We start from the raw sequence: 25487 nt of genomic DNA on the forward strand, positions 1-25487 counted from the left end.
GCATGGAGGAATGTATGATGTCATTTCCCATTTCTGTGACACACTTAAAGAAGGTGACTTAAACAATTATCTACTGAGTGATCCAAGGTTCAACTTTCTTGAGGATGATTACATTTCTTGTGATGGGAGGATTGAGTGGACTGAGCTCAAGTTTGCACTTTTGTACATATAGTAGGTCAAATGAATTTCAATAAAAATGTCCACACCATTTTAGATGGAGTACATGCCAATAGGACTGGATTTTCATCTGTGAGAGGGCAAGGCCATTTTAATTTTGGAATGGTACTTCCAGTGCCAGCATAACCAGTAGGGTGGAGATTGGGGCGGAACCCATTTCCCTTCCCCTTGCCCCCTCCCCACCCTCCCCACCCAATGAGGTTTAAAAAAAAAAATGCGCAAGTGACATGTTTGATACAGCTATGAAAATAACGCTCCCTAAAATTATGTTTTCATTCCAGCTTGTCCCCAAAATGATAGTGGCCAGTTGAATCTGTTGAAGGGGCACCAAGGCAGAGTCCAGGCCAACAGAGCCCATGTCCTCTGTGCCATTCATGTGATTTTTATGTTTACACAAATAATCTTGGTTTTGGAATGTATTTAACTGAAATACTCCAATTTCGGTTCTCATTATGAACTAATGCGTTAAATTTTTAATTTGGTTGCAGGTGAACACAGATGGTGTACTTACGTTTAGTGCTGTAGATGAAGTTGGTCAACCACCATACAGGTTTGGCACGTCACTCAAAAACAGCCAGGTCAAAACAATAGCCCCATTTGGTGCTGATTACGACACAAGGTAATTAGTAATTATGGTTTTTAAGTTCGCTAAAACATATTTCCTGCAGATGTGAACATGTTGACAAAGGTGTAGTCTTGGTTGAAGACACTCCTGTTGTTTAGAAAGCTGTGCTCTTGTTGTTTAATTTCTCTCGCCGATAGAGTCGCCGATAGAGGGCTCTATCAACCATGAACCATTATTACAGCAAGAAGTGCTATAGTGGACTATGTTTATGATAGCGGTCTATGGTGAGAGCCCGCCCTCTTGGGGCAATGGATCTTGGGAAGAAATTAATAATAAGAGGGTCTTCAACCAAGACTAGCAAACATGTTGTGAACCATCAATGTAAGCAATAAAATGTTTTAAACGCAAGTAATTACTCTAAATATAATTACACTAAAGACTTACGTGGTACAAAGCACTGCAGCTGTTGAATTAAAGGAACACGTTGCCTTTGATTGGTCGAGTTGGTCTTTGAAAAAGCGTATGTCACTGTTTGTTATAAAACGCATATGATTAGAAAGATATTTTAAAAGTAGAAAATAATGATCCACACAAGTATCACTTGAAATTGCGTGGTTTTCCTTTTACCTCATCGACAAACACGTTCGGTCATTTATGTCAAAATTTTGACTGCCATAAATGGCCAACCGTGTTAGTTTGCAAAGTGAAAGGAAAACCACGCAGTTTCGAGGCAGATGTGTGTGGATCGTTGTATTCTACTTTTTAAACATCTTTCTAACCATATGCATTTTATAACAAACGGTTACAAACGCTTTTTAAAGACCAACTTGACCGATCCAAGGCAACGTGTTCCTTTAAGGTACATAACATTTTGAGAAACAATTCCCTTGGCAAAGGAGTGTGGTTTTAGAGAGAGGGATTCAAAAACATTTCATGTCTGAGATTCATCTCCGGCAATCAAAATAAACTAAGTCTTCAGAATGTCAATTTCTCTGGTCTGACTGTATTTCAGGATTGGTACCGATATTTACTATATTTAATATACACACAACAGTAAAATGCAATTAAATTACAACTTGGGAGGTCACAGTTCAAATAGGGCTGGCCATATTGCTCCTAATATACCAATATTTGGTTCCTCAAAGCAAAGTATTTCTCTGTTAAGAAAGTTATTACAAGGAAGTTCCTCAAACAATTCACTCTGATAATATATTATAGTCATGAAGCTTAGCCAGAGTCGTTCTCACTATAAATTAATATTATACAGGATTGGTTGAGCTGGTGAAGTAGTCCAGACAGTATTTATGATTTGTTTGATGAAATGACAAACCTTTGAAAATGTTGGCTTATTTCGTTGTGTGAGTTTTTCTTGAATATGACTTTATTTCAGAGGAACTACATGTTCTTTGAACTGTTCAAACTGCCTCTAGCTACCGGGCAATCTCGGTAGTCTAGTTGGTAAGACACTGCTCTAGAATTGCAAGGGTCTTGGGTTCGAATCCCACCTGAGTAAATATGCCTGTGGTATTTTTTCACAGGACTTGGAAAAGTACTGAGTATACAGTGCTAACAAACATCGGTGTATGGGTAAAAACCAAAAAGTAATATTCTTTATCCCAATGCAAATTTACCATCTATTCTGTACATGTACTTTGTTCTTCAGTGTGAAGGGTATATGAAATAGCAATATTTAGAAATATAAATTTGGGGGTGGGTCAAAACTTATTTTGCAAAAGATCAAAATTTTGAAACATTAGTTTTTCTGAATGGCCCTTAATAGGAAGGCCATATCAGAAGGATTTTGACCCACCGCTACCCATGGAGAAATTGTCAAAAACATTCTTGTCAAAACTTAATCCCAAGGATACCTTCAATGGAAAATGCACTCTTTTGTGTCATTAATAATAGCCCAGCCCTTGAATTGAATATTATCTGCAAATTTTCTTGTTCCGATGAAATATTACGATGGCTTATGATAGAAGAAAGAAGCCTTTGTAGTAGAGGTACACGTCCCTTAAGGATACAAGTGCCAGCAAGCAGACTCTCGAAAGCAGAGAGGCAGATTTACAGCTTTTAAAGAAAAGTTTCAGTTGAAATGTTTGTTATTTTTTTACTTGCACTGTATACATAAAGTCTATGGGACACCACAGTGCATTAAATTTGTGCAAGGTTTTCTGTCGTTTGACAAAAGTGTGAAAAGGGTGTCAGGCAAAGCCAAACTGTTGTATATATTTGCAGTTGGTTGTGAAGGCCACCATGTTGAATAGAAGATACACCTTCATGTAGAACCAAACAAAATGGGCCCTTTGTCTAGCCGGGTTTGTTGTTGCTCCATGGCAGTGGCTTTGTGTAGGTCTGCAAACATAATTTCTATGTGAGGTCATTCCTAGCCCCACATAGTCGGTTATCCCTAGGGTGGCGTATAAATACTCCAACACTAACTCATAAAAAAAGGCCTGCGGACCGACCGCTCTTATTAGCCCAGATTCGGTTTAAGCGTATTCCTACAAGTTGGTACGGTTATTGCATTCGGGAGGCCTCGCCTCATTTTTTTCGATCAGCTGGACTAGATTTTTTTTGGTTTCACTCATGATGAAAAAACTTAACTAAAAAACGTTACTGCCATAACTGTTAATTGAATTGAATAATTGTACCTTTACTTTTGGGACCTAGAAATGAAAAAATATGCATGTAGTAGACAAAGCTGTTAAGGGCCTGGTTGTCCCTCTTCACTCAGCTCGTTATTTATGCACCTGACACTAGTTCTAGAACAGGACGAAGATGGAATTTTTCATAAAATCATTTAGGGAAAGAAGGCCAAGATACATTTACCTCCTTTAACTTGTGTCTGACACAAGATGACAAGTCAGCTTGGAGAGTTTTCTCCTAACAGTCACTACAGGGCGATTCATATTAGTCACTTTTTTGACCCACCACAATCTTAGATTTTTAAATATTGATTTACTTCACAATATAATCTAAACACTGAAGAACAAACTAATACCTCAAATGATGCAAATATTTTAGGTCAAAGGTCTCCACATCAGTAGTTGTAATGACAATAATGAATTTTGATTATCAGTTATTTCTGTTGACCCACCCTCCCACAATTTAGAAGAAAAAAAATAATCAAAACTTTTTAAACTTTGACTTTTACGAAGTGAAACCAAGTTTCACATTACAGTGATGATTTGCATAGCCAGGCACATTCCATCTTTACTCTTCACGTTTTTCAGCAACATCTGGCATCTAAGCATTGGCACATTCTTTCCTTGCATTCCTACAAACAGTATAGTAGTATAGTAGCAGAACGGCTGTAGAAGTCATCAGTTGATTTCAGTTTTGTAGATCAGACTTTTATATCACTCTAAATGATAGATCAATGTCCAATGATGCTAGCAATGCTATGCACTGTACATGCAGAGCGGCCAACTTCCCCGATTCTGCAGAAAATTCCCTGAAAATAAACAATCTTTCCATGTTCGCATAAACAAAAATCTCCCAGATTATGGAAACTTTGTCCATATAAATACATCAAAACAGGTAACAACAGCTGGACTCGGGGCTTACACTATTATCATATGGAGTTGAAAAACTCATTTCTTTAATGTGAGTGGGCACTGGAGGGTGCTATCAATTTTGCGCATTTTGGCTATTGCGCAAAAGTCTACGTGTACATTAAATCACGCACCAGAGATTGCACGTTGTGATTCCTGTGTGACCAGGCGTGTGCATGACAAACATCGGAGGTACAAGTACTAAAAGCAAACTAATGAATAATTATTGAAAATAATCAAAGGGAATCTGAAGAAGTGTTGCCAATAAAGGGACTGGACACCTTTGGTAATTGTTAAAGACCAGTCTTTTCACTTTGGGTATCTCAACAAATGCACAAAATAACAAACCTGTGAAAATTTGAGTTCAATTGGTTGTTGAAGTTGAGAGATAATGAAAGAAAAAACACCCTTGTTATGCATATAATGTTGAGATACACCAAGTGAGAATACTGGTCTTTGACAATTACCAATGGTGTCCAGTGCCTTTAACACGATGGTATGTTGATTTATACAAGAGCCACATCCACTGATACTCGTTTGGAGCACTACTACATCCTCCGATAAACCCCACAGCCTGGATATCATTTGAGCATTCCATCCTTATTGATTTTGACCCTGTTTTTTCGACATCCCTCAGGTATGGAGGCAGCGTATTCTATCGGGAGGAGCTAGGGACAGAGTCGCTACGCAGAGCAGCTCAAGAAATAAGCCAGTATTTTGGTATGCCCGACTTCAGGCCGACATCGCTGGTGATTGTGACGTGGGATAGCCTCGTGTATCGAAATAGAGATAAGGTACTTGATTGGAAACTTGACTCCTATTCTCTAAAGATAGTAGTTTGTACCTGCTGACATTTGTAAATAAATTGAAAGATGTTGTGTCAAGTTTAGTCAGATACAAAGTTATTGAATTGTGAGAAACTAAACAGACCTGATACTTTGCAGAGGTAGGTGTCTCCGTTGCCCCAGGTCATTGCATTGGTGCCCCTTAAAATGTTTCAATAGATATTTTCAATATTCATTTGAGTTAACAAAGCAGTGGACTCAATTTCATACAACCTGTAAACACAAACAATTGCTAAGCGCAGAACAGTATTGCTTAACAGAAACAGGTTACCAGCCAAAATTACATGAATTTTACAAGGCTGTGACTGGTGCCCCACTCAATTTTTGCTTAGCAAAGAAATTTGTCAAGCAGTATTTTCTGCTTAACAGCTTAAAGGATTTTGATACTTTTTCAAAATGTCCACAGATTTACATTGTTAAAACTAACAGGATTTGAAGATAATGATAGTAGAAAGCTTCCCTTCAAATATTACTAAGTAAGGTTCTGTAGTTTTTGAGAAATGAGTAAAAGTAGTCACAAAATAGTTTTTGTCTCATCCCAGTGAGACGAACATTATTTTAGAATGTTAAATTCCATTAACCAGTTATGATATTAAAGTCTAATCATAGCATGACTGGTTAATACGTTTTTAGGCCTACATGCTAAAACTGAGACGAAAATTATTTGTTTTATTCATTTCTAAAAAAAACTACAGCACCTCAGTAAGTAAAATTTCAAGGGAAGCTTTCTACTATCACTATCTTCAAACTGTGTAAGTTTAATGTAAATCTGTGGACATTGTGTTTTGTGTTAGGAAAAGGTACGTATACACTTTAATGAAAATGGGCCCTACAGTTTTGTGAATTTGCACCACAAACTGGAACCCTGAAGTGAAATTGCAAATAATTCACGACCCTCTCTTTGTTTTCCCTTTAGGTTCTGACGTTTCAGTTGGTCATTCCATCAGACGGAGATCAAACTTTTGTGTTTTACATCTACGATGATGAGAACACAGAGGCCACTGACGACTATAGCGTGGTTGGATTTAGTAATGGAGATGGCTCCCACCTGACACTCAATGGTCATGTCTCTAGGTAAGAGGACACGACCAAAAATCAGACTGCTGAAAGAGGTGATGAGGGAAAGAATCCAAACCTTGACAAAACATTTTTTTTTAAATTTGCAGCACCTTGATCATCAGGGGTGCGTTTTGGCAATTGAAACCAACAACTGTTTCGGTCAACGGCCATGTGGGTTTAATCAATGGCCAATTCAACCGAAACAGTTCTTCATGGTTGCAACCACCCAAACCCCTGTATGAAGGGTTTTGATATCTTTTGTAGATAAAGGTTTTGGCCATGACATAAATCCCTACTCACTGTGAATGAAGATATTTGTAGTGTAACTTACCAGTAGAAGTTATAGCTTCATTAGTGAAAACCCCGGAGCAATGTTTTCAAGAGTGATGCGTATGTTCTTTGTAGGTGCTAAAATAGTCTCATTGAGACGAACATTTTTGGTGTGAAATTGTATTACTCATTTCTCAAAAATTATAGTAAGCACATAATTTGATGAAATTGCCCTCAGAAAAATCAGCCAAACCATTACTACATAAGTAGCCTGAACAAAAAGCCCATACATGCACTGTGTGCACGTAGGTCAGCTTCTGTTCTTGCTAGAATTGTCCTACTTTTTTCAAAAGGCCAAGTATTATGCTTGATAAATTTGTTGATTTTATTTATCGTTTATGATAGTTTGTCAATAGAATGCTTGCTGCATAAATTGTTTTGAAACTTTGTGTTGTCAATGCTCTGAAGGATCGGCAGTTGACTATTGTGACGATATTTTTCTTTTCTCTTTGAACGGAAAATTAAGCACTATTTGTATGTCTGGCTCCTGATTTGGTACTGTAATCTTTTTGTAAACTACTGAGAAACCTTCTTGTGCTTTTCCAAGTTGGGGAAAATGAAGATCTGTGCAAGAAATGCTCTAGCAACTGTTTTCTCTAAGATATTTCAGTTTGAGGAATTTTTAAATCCAAAACTAACATAGAAACCTGAACATAAATGTTATTTGTTTGCTTACATGACTACCTTCAGTGCAATAATATTTGGTAATTCAGTGTATATATATCACTGCGGGCCAGGTCGGTAAAACTGAGTTTGGGGGAGAAAGGGAGAATGCTGTCATGAAATAACCGTTGGGCACAAGGTTGAAATGGATTGCTATAGTGATATCAGGGTGACAGCATTTATTTCATCCCCCGCTCTCAGCTTTACCAACGTCGCCCGGATTGGTATGTGGGCCTGGCAGGTTGGTGGCACTAACCTCGGCGTCAAGGGCTTTGGTCAGCCGACCATCAACAGCGAAGGCAAAACTTCAACAGTTAGCTTCGTCCCTGGTGCGGATGGGTCGACTGGAAGTGGTGGATCAACGACATTTGTCATCGACGGCGGATCAACTGTGGGTGGAGGAGGATCAGCAACAAGTGGTGTATCGACAGGTATAGTATAAATTGAAGTTTTCGTTTTGATTAAAGATGCGATTACGGAAAATGTAGGTCATGAGTATTTAAACCAAATATTAGACTTTTCAATTTGTGGCTGTGTACATGGCGTGTCATGGCCGAGTGGAAACGAGCACCAGACCTGATATTTCTGATCACAGAGTGTGGGTTTGAGTCTCGGTCGTGACACTTGTGTCCTTTTAAGCAAGACACTTTACCATGATTACCTAACCCTTCGGATGGGGTGTAAAACTGCTGGTCCTGTGTGTGTTGTGTGTTCCTGGTTTGATTGGCTGCACATTGCATGCGCCACAGCACCTTGTAAACCATTACATGGGGCTATGCAGGTAAACACTGAATGTTGTTGAAGTGCCTTAAGCGTCACTGAGTGACAGATATGAGCGACTATATAAGAAGCCACTACATTGTTGTTATTTTTATTCACATAAACTGATTTTATTGTTGATGAATTTAACAGGAGGATCTAGTTCAAGTGGTACATCCACAAGTGGTTCATCATTTACAGTTGTTGTCGGTGGTGGATCCAGTAGTTCATCTGGTGGATCAACATCCACTGGTGGATCAACAGTTGTTGTCGGTGGTGGGTCCAGTGGATCTAGTAGCTCATCTAGTGGATCAACAGGCACTGGTGGATCATCCACCACTGTAGTGACAGTCAGGGGAAACGAAGGGGGCTCAACTGGAGGTTCAACAAGTATATCAATTGATGGGAGCTCTGGTGGAGCAGCTAGTGGTGGATCAGCTAGTGGTGGATCAGCTAGTGGTGGATCAGCTAGTGGTGGATCAGCTAGTGGGTCAGCTAGTGGTGGATCAGCTAGTGGATCAACAATTTACCGATCTGGGGTCTCAGGAGGGACTGGGACAGGTGGTAAGTTTAGACATTGCAGTAGAATCTGGGAAAACTCAGCTTTTTTAAAAGTGTATTGACACGTTGACCATTGCTCTATCTAGTTCAGACGGTACACTCTCAGCAGTTCTGAAGGTGCATTCTGCTGCTCGTGGTCGTGCCTTAAGAACTTTCTTCCTCATCGATTCCAGAGTCGCTGGAAGTTTTCAATAAACATCTAAAAACTTTCCTGTTCAATGGTTGATTGCCTGGAACCAACTGTCTTTCCCATTATTAGTGTCTTTATTTATTCGCTTATTGTGTAGTCTTTTCCTTGTAAAGCTCTATGGTACCCAGTGCCCAGTGTAGAGCGCTCTACCGAAGCCTGTTATTAATATTATGTATCAAGTTTAGTTTGTACGCAGTTTTTTATTTTCAATTCAGACAAAAATACCCAGTTTGTGCATTGATGTGATGAAGGCATTTTGTGTATTGTTTTCAAAAGACTTGTATTTCCTTTTTAGTTATAGTCAATAATGTCATGTTCGTTTTAGGTAACACAAATAAAATTTGAAAATGTTTGAAGACTCTTGTGTTAAAAATGTTCTGTTGACATTAATTGCATCAATCCTAATGTCATGTTTTGGGGTGTTTTTTTTTAAATTTTTACTACAGCTGGTGGTTTTGATGTGAACTTCAACGTAGGCGATCAACTCAACCCAGGGTCCCGCGATGAATGTGACTTGTGCCACAACCAAGCTTCCTGCCAAGAGTTTTCTCAGGGTTTCTGCTGTGTCTGCCCAGAGAATATGATTGGCAACGGTCGATCCTGCCTGGCATCCGGTAAGGAACCTTTTTAAAAAATAATTTTGTTTTTTATCACAAGCGTACGGACCACCTCTTCAAGGTGAGGGTTACACTTGCCATCGACCCAAATCAACTGCCACCAGGGGCACACTGCTTTTTTCAGTCCCCCAGCATCCACCTGTTTCTAATTGGACATGATTTCAAACTTTGATTTATAGATAATAACAATAACGGCTCTTATATAGCGCATTTCCAAAAGTTATTATTGCTTTTCCCGAACAAACAAAAAACAACAATGCTAACACTAGAATAAATAGGTTTTGAGATTGCGTTTAAAAGCAACAACTGTTGTTGAGGAATTTATGGTCTGTGGTAATTGGTTCCAGAGAGTTGTCCCGAACACACCGAACGATCCATCGCCTATCCGTCTATTACTCTTTGGGATGGCAAGACGAGTAACGTCCTGGTTCGGTGGTAGGCCTTCCCTTGATGGTATTGTGGTGGCAATGCAACCTGTCAGATAGACCGGCGACAGATCATTCAGAGCTTTGTAGATGTAGAGAAGTGTTTTAAACTTGATTCATTTGTCAATTGGCAGCCAGCGTGCAGAGTTTAACAGATGAGATGTGTTTCAGTCCCCAATATATTCTATCTAATTATAAATAAAAATCTGTTTTATTCCTTTTTTTTTTTAAACCAGCTTGAGAGGAGAGCCTTTACAGCAGAAACTTTATTTTTTTTAGTCAATTCATCAGACTCCAGCTGGTTCACTCACCTCTTCCATTTTATGTTTTTTGTATTGCTGATAGTTTTTTTTTTTTTTTTTTGTGACTTTGACTGTAATTTTTGTTCTGATTGCCAGAGAACTAAAATAAAATAAAAATCAATATATATTTATACCAACTGCAGATGCAAATCAACGTCTGAATGGCTTAGTCTCAGGAAGGGTGAACGGTGTACCGTTTCAGAATGCCAACCTTCACTCATTCATCCAGATCTCTAGTGGCCGGACATTCACTGCCATCAGTCCCTTAGACCCGCAGATCAGCTACTCTCTGCAGAGCATCACCCCAGTGGCCGAGATCATGGGCTGGCTGTTTGGCCTGCCTAGTGGCAAAGGCTTAAATGGGTTCACTCTCACGGGTGAGTAGTAAGCGTACATTATTCCATTAGATTATTGGGTAGTTATGGGATAAGGGTGTTTTTTTTTTTTTTAATCTTCAGACACAAATCTTTGTTTGAAGGGGCCGTCCATACAAGTTCCCAAAGATAAATCTACACAGCAAATTAGAGTAAACATGGCGTTACCTTACATGTACTATGCAATGCCTCAAAACCTAACCTGGGCCCAATTTCATAGAGCTGCTAAGCACAAAAATTTGCTTAGCATGAAATTTCTTCCTTGATAAAAACAGGTTTACCAACCAAATTTCCATGTGATTTTCAGGATAAGTAAACAAAAGCTGAATACCAGTAACAAGCACTATGTAACAAATGTCTTTGTTATACCTCCACACTGCAACAATCAGCTATACAAATTAAAGCTCCCAACTATGACGTAACGTGAGTGATTACGTAACGGAGCTTTTCGCAAATCTTTCAGAAAAGAGCTGGATAAGGGTATTCAAGATTATTGGTTTTTTTTTTACACAATCTATTTATAGTCTTATGACTCGATTTCCTTACTGATTGAAAACTTTTTAAATGAAATTCAGCAAAGTTCACGACTTGACATTTTCGTTCAAGCAGGTCTTAAACCAAATTACATTTGTTGTCGGTGGTGGATCCAGTAGTTAATCTGATGGATCAACATCCACTGGTGGATCAATAGTTGTCGATGGTGGATCCAGTTATCTAGTAGCTCATCTAATCACAATTTTTTACTTTTACATCTTCTTTTCTTTTTTCCAGGTGGAAAGTTCTTACAGACGCTAAACATCACCTTCAGTACTGGAGAGAACATGTTCATTACACAAAGATTTTTAGGTGAGTCACTGCCACAAGAAAAACTGTGTGTTGAAAGGATAAGCTATTTTTATTAATATTTTGTAGTTGTAGCCTTTATTCCGATTTGTGTATTGTAGCCAAGACCAGCCCAGTTGTGTTCCCGGAGGGAATTTATTTAACTTTCTAGATTTTATGTTTATATTTTCAAAGTAGAAAAAATTAACTGAAATATAAATAAGTCGTGTATGATGCTACTAACAACAATTGTGGCTTAATTTGATTATGCTAACTTCTCTTAAACTGAAATTTGTGTAAATCAGTGAGTTGTTGATTATGCAAACTTCTCTGAAACTGAAATTTGTAAAACCAAGTTAGTTCTTGATTATGCTTACTTCTCTTTAGTTGTTATTTATGCAGACTACTCTTCAATTGATTTCTGTTTAACCCAACTAGGTGTTGATTATGCTAACTCCTCATAAACTGAAATTTGTATAACCAAGTTAGTTGACGATTGTGCTAACTTCTCATTAATTGATTTTTGTTTAACCCAACTAGGTGTTGATTATCCTAACTTCTCATGAACTGAAATTTGTGTAATCCAAGTTACTTGTTGATTATACTAACTTGTATTTAATTGATTTTTGCTTGTAACCAAGTTAGTTGTTGATTATGCTAACTTCTCATAAACTGAAACTTGTGTCAACCAGTTGTTGGTTATGCTAATTTCAGTTGATTTTTGTTGAACCCAACTAGGTGTTGATGAGGAAGGGTACATCAGAGTCAACTCTAACTGGGAGGGAACAGTGCCTGAGATTTACCTATCGGCTTACATTTTTGTTGAAGACCACAAGGAAGAGTACATTCGCCACCGTCTGGGTTAGTACCTCCGATTGCTAGATTCAAATATTGGCAGGGGGGGGGTTATAGGTCAATAATATTATTTATCCCCATGGCAAATTTAACAATGGTAGTGTCGTGGCTGAGCGGTTAAGAGTACCGAATTCAAACTCTGGGTGTTTCTGATCAGCAGAGTGTGGGTTTGAATCCCCAGCCGTGACACTTGTGTCCTGCAGATGGGACAGAAATCCATTGGTCCCATGTGTTAGGTTAACACATGTAAAAGAACTCAGTGCACTTATCGCAAAGAGAAGGGGTTCGCCCCTATGTTCCTGGCTGTGGCTGCTGAATGCGTCGTAGCACCTTGTCAACCCTTATAAGGTGCTACATAACTGGGTCTCAAAACTCATAACTTCAATAACCTATCTTTCTGAAAGTTTGTATTTACTCAGCGCCTTGAGTACCTTGTGTGCTAGATCTGGCGCTATTTAAGACTTTGATATTATTATTATTATATTATTATGTAATACAATGTGTGGCTTTCTTTCTTATTTTCCCCCACTATCCAGGTGTGATCCACACCTTTGCCAAGCGCACCCTTCAAGTTGGCGAGGACACCCTCTCCTACACAATGGATCAGACCATCGAGTACGACGAATGCCTCGGAGATGAGGCAGACACCGAGTACATCCTGAACTTCATGCGCACCAGTCTGACCGAAACCTACGTGCAATACGAAGTCAACGAGAATATTCTCCGATTTTCCATGGTCGGAAAAGTCACCCCTGCTTCAGGTGAGAATTTTATATAGAATAGTCTTTTTTAGAAAAGTCAAAGTCATTTTATATCTCTCCGCAAGTTCAATCAACTTGCACACAAGAGTGATATAAATAAGATATGGGGCTAGACTGTGACAAGTGTCATGATCGGGATTCGAACCCACACTCTGCTGCTGACAACAGCAGAGTATAACCACTCGGCCACCACGAGCCACACCACGACACGCCACTATTTTCATAAGTGTTGGTTATAATTTGATTTTTTTTTCTTCTTTTTTTTCTCTTCTTTTTGACAGAGCAAGTTGATGACCGCTGCAAAAATAACAATTGCGATCGCAATGCGGAATGTCTCCCAGCTGGTGATGTAGGTTACCGTTGTAAATGTAACCCAGGCTACCAGGGAAACGGTCAACAATGCTCAGGTAGAAATTTATGTTTTTTAATCTCTTGAAAAAAAATGAAAAAAAAAACCTGGATGTCGGTTCTGCATAAAGTTGGGACTAAGTCCTAGGACATATTAAACATGAAACTAATTCGAGATAAGACTAGCCCTAATTCTTTGTGAAATCCACCCCACCAAGTCTGTGTAAAGACTGGCACCCTCCAATGCCCTTTCCACACTACTGAGCAAACTCCCAGAAAATATAATCCTTGGCAATTCCATGGGAATCTTGACTCCACCCCTTCATCTACATACACTCTGGGAAATTCAGACTCTGAATGCCAATCCCGAGGGTATACATTTCGCAGGCATTTGTCGGGAGAAATTTGTTTAATCATTTTGATTAATTATTGTTTTGGCAGTGAGTGATCCGTGTGCTCAGCATACCTGTGATGTGAACGCTAACTGTGTACCCGTAGCTGAGAGATATACCTGTGTCTGTAACACTGGATACAGCGGTGATGGATTCGCCTGTACATGTAAGTGGTGACCTTCATAGAAGGTGAATCTATGTCATAGACTGGTCCCCTGTCTTGATCTGCAAGGATAGAGACAGGCACTGTCTTACAGGCCTAATGATTTGGATTAACGTGCTGTGATATAAGCTTACAATATCTGTGTCATGATTGGTCTGAGATGATATATGTTAGCTTGCACTTTCAACCGTCTGCATGTTGAGTGTGCATCATGTAGTGTTGTTATAGTCGCTATGTAATGTGAACATGTTCATTGGAATCAACTGCGAATCTCCTTGTGAAACAAATATGAGGTCAAAGGTAAATCTGGCAACAGCCGATCAGGCTAGTATCTGGTACTGTTTACGAGCCATGTCAAATGTTCAGGCTGGGTAATTTCTTACTTGTGCGACAAGGGTGTTTTCTCTTTCGTTATTCTCTTGCAACTCAATGACCAATTGAGTCAACATTTTTACAGGTTTGTTATTTTATGCATATGTTGAGATACACCAAGTGAGAATACTGGTCTTTGACAATGTGTCCAATGCCTTTAAACATCTATTGACCCTTCAGTAGATGTTGAGTTTGTCAGACAGACGAAGAGGCTGGCTATATAGACCCACGATTAGATTGAGGTTGTAGTTAGTACTGAGTGAGTGAATGATCAATAATGAATTGTTGACTCTTGTCTTTGCAGTTGATCGCTGTGCTGATAATGTTTGTAACGTTAACGCTCAATGTATACCAAATCGCTCTGGATATGAATGCTTGTGTAACTTCGGATTCACGGGAGATGGTTTCAACTGTCAGGGTAAGTTTCAACATGACACGGTTGCTGCCACCAAAGATTGCTCCTATTTAAGGGGGCGTTATCAACAAACAAACCATATGCTGGGAGGTGGTTTGTACCTACCGAACGCTTTCTTTTTCAAAAAAAAATGTCAAACTATAGAAACATAGCTTCATAGCCCTTTGGATGCACCAAGTGAGAATATTGGTCGTTGACAATTACCAAAGGTTTCCAGTGTGCCTTTTTAAAGAATCCATTGCGTTTGAATATGAGAGACTTACACTCTTGTCCCCCCCAGAATATTTTGAATACTTTTGCTTCCACTGGTATATTTTCAGTGTTTATTAACCAGCTCATTATTGACTTTGTCTTTGCAGTCGATCGCTGCACCGGTAATGCATGTGATGTTAACGCTCGCTGTGTTCCATCTCAGTCTGGGTATGGGTGCGAATGCAACAGCGGATTCACTGGAAATGGTTTCTCCTGCCAGGGTAATTTTTTTTTTTTTTTTGCATTTTAAAAAGTGAAATGAAAACTAATGAAGATGTCAAGCATGAATGCCAGATTTTATTTCATCAATTAATTATTCATTCATTTGATACCGGTCTTGTCAAGTACAGAGAGTGTACCCTGCTTGTAACAAAAAGTAGAATATACTGTTATGGCAGATGAGGGTAGAAAAACACAAAATACTTGATTAAGGAAGCAAGTTTTGAAAGATATACTGATAGGTGGCACAAAATTATGAGCTTGGGCTGTTGTGAAAAAAACAAATTTGCTCTTTTTGTGTGACAAATTTGTTGAATCTTGTGGAACATTATTAGCTGTGATTTGAGCAATAAAGTAATTTGACCTCTATATTTGTATACTTACTCAACCTTAGCGGACGATGCTGATCATTGTGTAGCTAATACATGTGATCCTAATGCTCGTTGTGTGTCATTGGAGTTTGGTTACCAGTGTATCTGCAACCAAGGGTACCGAGGAGATGGCTACACTTGTCGAGGTATTTTTAGCAGCAAACCAAAAACAAAGATTATCCATATTTCTTCTTGTTTTTTTATTTGTTTGTTTATTTTTATTTGTATGAATCATTTCATGTTTAGTAATGGTTCATGACCGCTATATAGATCCAGTAAATAATACACATGCATTTAACACATAATTTTGCCTTATTTGCTCATTTCCAAATTCCATCCTACCATGGTATTTGATTCTGTAGCTTTCTAAAATCATTCTTATATCAATAAAAATTATCTCTACAATTCAAGTATTTGTTAAGTTGACTAAAAGGACTGTCAGTTTTGGAAAAATTAGGTCGTTCACCTTTAAAGTTGTTCACTACGTGCCGGCCAAAAAAGGCAGTGGACGCTCTCTAGATGGCATTACTTTCTTGGCGTGTGTTTGTGTCCTTGTTATGAGATGAAATTTCTTTAATCAGTCTCTGTTTTATACTTTGATTTTTCTATCACTAAAGAACATAGAAAGAACATGGTTACACTTTAATTTCAGCATGATGTGTATTGCTTGTTGCTTGATCTGCAGTGTTTGTGAAGCTTCTGCTTAAAATTAACAATTGCATGGAACAAGTTGCCTTGCCATTTCTTTGTTTGCGTTTAGGTACTTTGCGAGGTATCTTTGGACATGGAACTTCTTTAGTTTCTTGATTTTTGATTCTTGATTTTAGTTCTTGAAGCTTTATTTGTTTGCGCTTTCTACATTTCACCTATGGTTCTTTGACCTTTGGTTCTTTTACTTTGGTATTTTGACCTTTGGTTATTTGACCTCTGATTCTTTGACCTTTGGTTCTTTGACCTTTGTTACTTTTACCATTGGTTCTTTGACCTTTAGGTCTTTGACCTTTGGTACTTTGACCATTGGTTCTTTGACCTTAGGTTCTTGAACCTTTGGTTCTTGAACCTTTGGTTCTTTGACCTGTGACTCTTTTACCTGTGGCTCTGACCAACAGTTCTTTGACCTGTGGTTGTTGATTTGCTTTTATTCTTTGAACTTTAACCCCTTTGAATCATGCACATCCTCTCTCTGCAGCTGATCCCGTAGACCCCTGTGTTAATCACACATGTCATATGAATGCTATTTGTGTAGCCTCCGTTAATGCCACCTATGACTGCGTGTGTTCTGAAGGCTACAGCGGTGATGGTTTTATGTGCCAGGGTAGATCATAACCAGAGAATTCACCTTAACAAAAAGTCATGCTGAAAACTAAATTCTGCATTGAAGACTATGTCCACATGTGGCTGTGGCTTTTGGCTTAAACAGCAATGTAATACAGGTGGAATGCTGTTTGAAGCCTATTTTTAGGCAAAGCCACTGATGTGGGCACTCAGTACTTGATGTAGATTTCTGATTCTAAAGACGATCCATATCATATCAACTGCATAGTCCGAAGAATGTTCATCTTTCGTGTGGCAAAAATGAATTCAGCTGCCAACAACAAAACAATTGAAACAATTGAAATGATGTGGGGGTGTGGTTGACTTTCTGTTAAGGTGTTATTTCTCCATGCCATTGTTTGTGTGTGTCTGTTTGTCTGTTTTGCCTAGGTTGCATCCCAAAGCCTGTCTTGCTTACCATAGAGGCATTGTGTTAATACTAACTCATTAGACTCTTGAAAGTTGTGTGCAGTCTGATTGACAGGTTACATGCTTGTCTTATAACACTGCTAGTGTATGAACCTTCGTTTTAAACTGTAGACAACTACCTTTTCCTTTTTTCAAAATAGCAGATACAATTTATAGAAACAGTATTTCCGGTCAAGGCATACACAAGTTCAACACTGACTAACTTTCAAAAGCTGCGGACAGCTTTTTATTGACCGATAAAGTGTTGGACTGTAAAGAAATACTGAATTGCAAGAGACTTTTTTGTTTTGTTACCAAAGCAAATCTTGAGTATTAAAGTAATTTGCAGCATTGTTCCTTTTTGGCTTTTAGAATTGGCAAAACCTTCCCTTGTTTGCGTTTCTCTTCTGCAATCTAATTCAGCTATTCACAACATGAAATAGTAAGAGTACATGTTGTATTACAGAATATTGTTAAACTACAATTAATTTATAGTATTTTTTGTAACCAAACTGGATGTTGATAGTTATTTAAATGTGAATTACCTTTTTTTCGTAAACGTGATTGTCATAATGTTAGTTTTTGTTTTTCAAACGAACCAATCACAGATTTTCAGGTTGACTACTGCGCTAACAATGACTGTGACAGGAACGCACGCTGTTTAGCTGATTCTACTGGCTACCAGTGCTTTTGCAATCCGGGTTTCACTGGAAACGGCCGAAGTTGTAATAGAGGTAATTGGATAATTTGTCTGGTTTCTGTACCACTTTTGGAATGACACCAAAGATCCCTCAAAAGCCCAACTTAGTCACGATAGCTTTGAAGCTGTTAACAAAAGCATTCAACAAACTGTTAATTTGAAAGTCTTGCCACTTGGTGCTTGATTACTGTAACCCAGGGTACCAAGGGGATGGATACGCTTGTTGAGGTATTTTCACAATAATTCAATTAAACAAAGATTATTATATCTCTTTTCTGTTTTTTATCATTTGGGGTTTCCCCCTTAGACCCATTTCACGTTTAATATTTGTTCATGAACATTATAGAGATCCAGTACACATTGATTAACTCATTACTTCGCATTATGTACAATGTACTTCCTCATTTCCTAATCCCATCGTGCCGTGTTGAATTTGATTCTGTAGCTTTCCAAAAAGTGTTTTCTTGTGAAAAAAAATGTAGTCTACACTTTACTTTCAGCATGATGTGCATTGTTTGTTGCTTGATTTGCAGTTCATGTAAAGCGTCTGTAAAAGTTAACAACAGCGTAGAACAAATTGCCTTGCTCTTTCATTATTTGCTTTGAATTGCTTTGCAGACAATTATTTTGTTTGGCCTTTAGTTTCTTTACATTTGGCTCTTTGACCTCTTGTTCTTTGACCTCATGTTCTTTGACCTCATGTTGATTGACCTGTAGCTCTTTGACCTTTGGTACTTTGACCTTTGGTTCATTGACATTTGGTACTTTGACCATTGGTTTTTTGACCTGTGACTCTTTTACCTGTGGCTCTGACCAACAGTTCTTTGACCTGTGGTTGTTGATTTCCTTTTATTCTTTGAACTTTAACCCCTTTGAATCATGCACATCCTCTCTCTGCAGCTGATCCCGTAGACCCCTGTGTTAATCACACATGTCATATGAATGCTATTTGTGTAGCCTCCGTTAATGCCACCTATGACTGCGTGTGTTCTGAAGGCTACAGCGGTGATGGTTTTATGTGCCAGGGTAGATCATAAACAGAGAATTCACCTTAACAAAAAGTCATGCTGTAAACTAAAGTCTGCATTGAAGGCTATTATGTCCACATGTGGCTGTGGCTTTTGGCTTAAACAGCAATGTAATACAGGTGGAATGTTGTTTGAAGCCTATTTTTAGGCAAAGCCACTGATGTGGGCGCTCAGTACTTGATGTAGATTTCTGATTCTAAAGACGATCCATATCATATCAACTGCATAGTCCGAAGAATGTTCACCTTTCGTGTGGCAAAAATGAATTCAGCTGCCAAAAACAAAACAATTGAAACAATTGAAATGATGTTGGGGTGTGATTGACTTTCTGTTAAGGTGTTATTTCTCCATGCCATTGTTTGTGTGTGTCTGTTTGTCTGTTTTGCCTAGTTTGCATCCCAAAGCCTGTCTTGCTTACCATAGAGGCATTGTGTTAATACTAACTCATTAGACTCTTGAAAGTGATGTTCAGTCTGATTGACAGGTTACATGCTTGTCTTATAACACTGCCAGTGTATGAACATTCGTTTTAAACTGTAAATTACTACCTTTTCTTTTTTTCAAAATAGCAAATACAATTTATAGAAACAGTATTTCCGGTCAAGGCATACACAAGTTCAATACTGACTAACTTTCAAAAGCTGCGGACAGATTTTTATTGACCGATAAAGTGTTTGACTGTAAAGAAATACTGAATTGCAAGAGACTTTTTTGTTTTGTGACCAAAGCAAATCTTGAGGTATTGAATTAATTTGCAGCATTGTTCACTTTGGGCTTTTAGAATTGGCAAAACCTTCCCTTGTTTGCGTTTCTCTTCTGCAATCTAATTCAGCTATTCACAACATGAAATAGTAAGAGTACATGTTGTATTACAGAATATTGTTAAACTACAATTAATTTATAGTATTTTTTGTAATCAAACTGGATGTTGATAGTTATTTAAATGTGAATTACCTTTTTTTCGTAAACGTGATTGTCATAATGTTAGTTTTTGTTTTTCTAACGAACCAATCGCAGATTCTCAGGTTGACTACTGCGCTAACAATGACTGTGACAGGAACGCACGCTGTTTAGCTGATTCTACTGGCTACCAGTGCTTTTGCAATCCGGGTTTCACTGGAAACGGCCGAAGTTGTAATAGAGGTAATTGGATAATTTGTCTGGTTTCTGTACCACTTTTGGAATGACACCAAAAATCCCTCAAAAGCCCAACTTAGTCACGATAGCTTTGAAGCTGTTAACAATAGCATTCAACAGACTGTTAAATTGAACGTCTTGCCTCTTGGAGTTTGGTTACCAGTGCATCTGCAACCCAGGGTACTGAGGGGATGGCTAAGCTTGTCGAGGTATTTTCCCAATCATTCAAAAACAAAGATTATTATATCTCTTTTCCTTTTTTATCATTTTGGGTTTTACCCCTAAAACCCATTTTATGTTTAATATTTGTTCATGACCAATATATAGATCCAGTAAATCATACACATGGATTAACGCATTATTTCCCCTTACTTGCTCATTTCCATATATTCCATCGTACCATGTGGTATTTGATTCTGTAGTTTTCAAAAAAGTGTTTTCTTGTGAACAAAAATTAAGTCTACATTTTACTTCCTTACTATGACAGAAAGGTATATCAGTAATGTATTTTGTTTAAAGTTGGGTTGTTTACCTTTGTTAGTTGGTCATTACACACCTTCTAAAGATAATAATAAAGTCTCCTAAGTTTTTTAATGGCCATCAAAGCTTTCTTAAGATTTTGTTTTAAACCTTACCTTTCAATCCCTACGCTCTTAGAAGATGATAACACGTAGGAGTTCAATGTGATCTATTTACTTGAATCTTGGTTTAATTTCAGCATGATGTGCATTGTTTGTTGCTTGAATTGCAGTTTGTGTAAAGCTTCTGCTTAAAGTTAACAACTGCTAAGAACAAATTGCCTTGCTCTTTCATTTTTTGCTTTGAATTGCTTTGCAAACAATTGTTTTGTTTGGCCTTTAGTTTCTTAACTTTTGGCTATTTGACCTCTTGTTCTTTGACCTTTAGTTCTTAAACCTGTGGATCATTGACCCTCTCTACCTTTGCCTTTGGGTTAATGATCCTTGGTTCTTTGACCTTTAGTTCTTTGACCTTTGGTTCGTTGACCTTTGGTTCTTTGATCTTTGGTTCTTTGATCTTTGGTTCTTTGACCTTTGGTACTTTGACTATTTAGGTCTTAGACCTGAAGTTCTTTGACCTTTGGTACTTTGACCTTTGGTACTTTGACCTTTGGCACTTTGACCTTTGGTTAATTGACCTTTGGTTCTTTGACCTGTGACTCTGTTTTATGTGGCTCTGACCGATTGTTTTTTGACCTGTGGTTCATTGGTTTGCTTTTATTCTTTGAACTTTAACCCCTTTGAATCATGCACATCCTCTCTCTGCAGCTGATCCCGTAGACCCCTGTGTTAATCACACATGTCATATGAATGCTATTTGTGTAGCCTCCGTTAATGCCACCTATGACTGCGTGTGTTCTGAAGGCTACAGCGGTGATGGTTTTATGTGCCAGGGTAGATCATAAACAGAGAATTAATTCACCTTAACAAAAAGTCATGCTGTAAACTAAAGTCTGCATTGAAGGCTACGTCCACATGTGGCTGTGGCTTATGGCTTGGACAGCAATGTAATACAGGTGGAATGCTGTTTGAAGCCTAAGTCAAAGCCACTGATGTGGGCGCTGCATTACTTGATGTAGATTGCTGCTTCTAAAGACACCCCCCTCCTTCCAAAGACTGATAATCAAAAGCATTTTTATCCCGCTGTTGAAGTTTGACAACATTTTCCTAAACGTACCTACTACATGTGAATTCAGTTACAAAATTAAGAAGTAAAAAGCTTCATGGATGAACTTGTTCTCATTATCTTTGGCTGAGAGTGAATTTTAAAATTTGGTGTACATAAATGGCAGAATTTAGAAAATAAAGATGTGTAGTTCGGTAGGGCTTATCATAATCACAATTGACTTTCTGTTAAGGTGTTATTTCTCCATGCCATTGTTTGTGTTTGTCTGTTTGCATCCCAAAGCCTGTCTTGCTTACCATAGAGGCATTGTGTTAATACTAACTCATTAGACTCTTGAAAGTGATATTCAGTCTGATTGACAGGTTACATGCTTGTCTTATAACACTGCTAGTGTATGAATACATTCATTTCAAGCTGTAGACTACTGCTATTTCTTTCTGGAAATTTAAAAAAAAAATTATTGAAACATCAACTGCAGTCAAGGCATACCATTATAAAACAGCTGACTTCCCATACTTGGCTTTTGGTCACAAAAGGTCAATGGCACTTGCAAACTGGCTTGCCTAGACCATGGAGGAAGGAAGAAAAGGAGCTTGAACGAAGGGACTTCAAAAGTCGAACCCGAGGTACCGCGGTCGTTTAACGACACCTCGTAATCACCCACATACCTTATACAGACAATGGGCGACCTGGTGTATGTGAGTTTGTGCGTACGCACTTGGTTCTTCACTCAACTATGGTGTCGAATGTCGTATGGATATAATACAGAAAAAACTGTTTTGAGACCTGATAAAAATTGTGTACACTTGTGCCCACCAAATCGAAAAACACAATTGAATACCAACCACCCTCGTGTGCTAATACCCAAATTTTGAATCACCGCTAGTGAACGGAAAGTCACAAAAAATGTAAAAATATGCCATGATGTTTCCGTGAAACACCACAAACGGTAAATGAAAACGTGTATATTCACAATTCTTGTCTCCAATGATTCAACTTTACACGCAGGCAACGGCGCAGTCTGGCGGTACCACATCTTCTGTACAAAGAGATCTAATCCTGCTCGTTAATCGGCCGTCCAGCTGGAGGTCTCCTATCTTTTTCCACTGGTCAGACAGGGGCATTGTCAGGATATTCTTTTGTTACTCTGCAGTTTTGGGGGTCGTTCGAGCTCCTTTTCTTCCTTCCTCCATGCCCAATGCCTAGACCCTCTCATCCTCCCCAAGAAATACAATGCAGCCAACAAACTGACTTCCATGGAAATGCAGTAGCTCATTCTGACTAGACTACATAACTACGTACTCCGGTTAAAGGCACTGGACACCTTTGGTATATTGTCAAAGAACAGTCTTCTCACTTGGTGTATCTCAACATAGGCATAAAAAAACAAGCCTGTGAAAGCCAGTGCCTTTAAAAGCACTCAACACTTTTGGTAATTACTCAAAATATATATTAGTGTAACAATTTTCTTGGAAACGAGCAATGGAGAGCTGTTGATAGTATAAACATCGTGAGAAACAACTACCTCTGAAGTAACGTAATTTTTGAGAATGTGGTAATTTCTCACTCAAATTTTAAATTCTGAACAAGACTTCAGGCCTTTTTTTCAGGCAGCTGAAAGCCCACAAATTTATGCAATGAGGGTGATTTTTAATTGCATCATTTTCTTGCAACTTCGATGACCATTTCTGGCCATTTTTTTCTCAGACTTGTTATTTTATGCATATGTAGGGATTGACTAAGTGAGAATACTGGCCACTTTGACAATTACCAAAGGTTTTTCAATTCAACTAAATTAAAAAATGGTTTATTAAAACATGCAGTTAAAAACTGAATTGCACATGCCATAATCAAATATGTTAAAAAAATACATAAAATAGAAATTAACAATAAGTGGATATAACACAAAATTATTATGTTGTTTATTGTCAAAAATGCCTTCAATGTACTTCCTTTATAAACTTTTGAAAAACAGATACCGTATCTTCAGCGTGCGATTCTAACAACTGCGATCGTAACGCCAGATGTAGTGAATCTCAGAGCCGTAGCGGATATGACTGTTTCTGCAACCCAGGATACAGTGGAGATGGGATACGATGTGATGGTAGGGCATTTAATTTATTATTTTATTTATTTATTTCCTCAAAACCTCCAAAAATTTAGAAGATAAAAAGATAAAAGTACACCAAATTTACAGTAAAATGGGCATAAACATGTTATTAAAGAAACAGGATAACCCTAACACTCTCAAACGACCCCCCCCCCAGACCATCTTGACAAAGTATGAAACAAAAGGATTGTCAGAATGATCTGAGTAGCTGACCGAGAGTATCAAGATCATCATATTAGGGTTAAGGGACTTCAGCCAGTCTACTACATTATGTGCAATCTAAGATCGTGTTTGCAGGATAGAACAATCTTGCAGTGTGAGATGCGGTCACCATGGAATTTGTTCATTCTTCTCAGGAGATTTGTGAAATAAATTTTAAAGGAATGTTTACTAGGTTTCTGACCGATTAGACTCAAAGTTCGTTTTTGTTGATGTGTTCTCTGGTGGTCTGTCGTATCTGGTGATCTTACTGGGAAGTTTCCCCCGAAAGCTCCTTGCTTACTGGCACAAATAATTTTAGCACTTGGAGATGTCCATGCACACGCAGGCATGGTATTCTCCCTAATTTAGTCTGTTTTCTGATTTGTTTGCCCTTGGGGGAAAAAAGGGAAAAAATCGGAATGAATAGGCTATACTAAGTCTCTTTTATTAGAGCCCACACAACGAGCACCTACTTTCATTACATCAGACCGGTAAGTATCTTTCGGGCAAAAAAAATACTTAACGACCTGATGTTTTGACCCTAGCAGAGTTTTTCTTGAAGGCTCTTTTTTCCCAAGAACCAAATCTCATCCCTGACTGTGACAAGTACTTTAAATGACTTATTATAATCTGTAATATAATTTATAACTTATAATTTATTATAATACGTAATAATCACTCATATGCACAAAGTAAAAGTTCACATCGAACTATTATACCATTCCTCAAGCACTGAACCTAATGTTAAATTCAAGTCACAAATTCAATGTCAAGTCACCAAACTTTTTATTTCCGTTCACACAAACTCCGTACTTTTTAAAGCCAGCCTTTCTGGTATATTGATGACTGAATTTGTTCTACCCCAGTGGTGGTCGATAACCGCTGCCGGCTCAATCGGTGTTCAGCCAACGGTCGCTGCTTTCCAACACAGACCAGCTACAGATGTGTATGCAATCCTGGTTACTTTGGGAATGGCTTCCGCTGTCGAGGTACCAGACTGTAAAATGACACTCTGTCATTTGTGTTTGTTTGGCAGTAGTAGTTTCCCCCCTTTGTCCATTTTTCCCCTCCTTTATTTTTACCTTGTCTGCTTGCTTGGTTAGAGTAAAAGCTCATCATGCTAAAGGTCCAGTGTGTTTCTTTGTTTGCGGGCTGGAGGTAATATGTAGGAGATTTAAACGTGGGATTTAAAGTTGTGCGTGTAAAACATAGGATTTAGTGCTCTATTCTTTGTATATAGCTGTATGGTTAATGCTTAGATAGATGGGGGAGGCTCGGGTGCTCATGGGCCCAATTTCAAAAAGCTGTTCAGGGGCAAAATGTTGCGAGCAAAACTAATTGAGGTACCAGTCATAAGTAATGCTCCACACATTTCATTTTGGCTACATGGTGATCTGATTATGCTAAGCAAGATTTTTCTGTGCTAAGCATATTTGGGTGCTTCAGGGTGTTGCGAGCCCTATAGTCAAAAGGCACCTGACGTATAAGAAAGCCTTCACATAGAGGACAAATAAAGATTGCTCATTGGCCCATCCTGCGCTGCGCATTTGA

General features: G+C 38.4%; 1 protein-coding gene across 6 annotated transcripts in view; it reads left to right on the forward strand.

Moving 5' to 3' along the window:
- Positions 1 to 25487, forward strand: part of LOC117307031 (nidogen-1-like) — a 53120-nt gene that overhangs the window by 14558 nt on the left and 13075 nt on the right. Inside the window, exons 2-22 of one of the 6 annotated variants that reach the window (XM_033791668.1) lie at positions 666 to 796; positions 4937 to 5093; positions 6061 to 6218; positions 7398 to 7627; positions 8109 to 8519; positions 9153 to 9320; positions 10194 to 10427; positions 11196 to 11270; positions 11985 to 12107; positions 12638 to 12862; positions 13144 to 13269; positions 13652 to 13768; positions 14442 to 14555; positions 14912 to 15025; positions 15418 to 15540; positions 17725 to 17850; positions 18717 to 18842; positions 19862 to 19987; positions 21268 to 21393; positions 23601 to 23729; positions 24803 to 24925. In XM_033791668.1, the coding sequence (XP_033647559.1) occupies positions 666 to 796; positions 4937 to 5093; positions 6061 to 6218; positions 7398 to 7627; positions 8109 to 8519; positions 9153 to 9320; positions 10194 to 10427; positions 11196 to 11270; positions 11985 to 12107; positions 12638 to 12862; positions 13144 to 13269; positions 13652 to 13768; positions 14442 to 14555; positions 14912 to 15025; positions 15418 to 15540; positions 17725 to 17850; positions 18717 to 18842; positions 19862 to 19987; positions 21268 to 21393; positions 23601 to 23729; positions 24803 to 24925 (3262 nt within the window). The remainder of the gene's footprint in view (positions 1 to 665; positions 797 to 4936; positions 5094 to 6060; positions 6219 to 7397; positions 7628 to 8108; positions 8520 to 9152; positions 9321 to 10193; positions 10428 to 11195; positions 11271 to 11984; positions 12108 to 12637; positions 12863 to 13143; positions 13270 to 13651; positions 13769 to 14441; positions 14556 to 14911; positions 15026 to 15417; positions 15541 to 17724; positions 17851 to 18716; positions 18843 to 19861; positions 19988 to 21267; positions 21394 to 23600; positions 23730 to 24802; positions 24926 to 25487) is intronic. The other 5 variants (XM_033791674.1, XM_033791691.1, XM_033791682.1 and 2 more) reach the window with 5 other exon arrangements.

The sequence above is a fragment of the Asterias rubens genome, chromosome 1 (assembly GCF_902459465.1).
Source record: "Asterias rubens chromosome 1, eAstRub1.3, whole genome shotgun sequence".
In the NCBI taxonomy this organism is placed as follows: Eukaryota; Metazoa; Echinodermata; class Asteroidea; order Forcipulatida; family Asteriidae; genus Asterias; species Asterias rubens.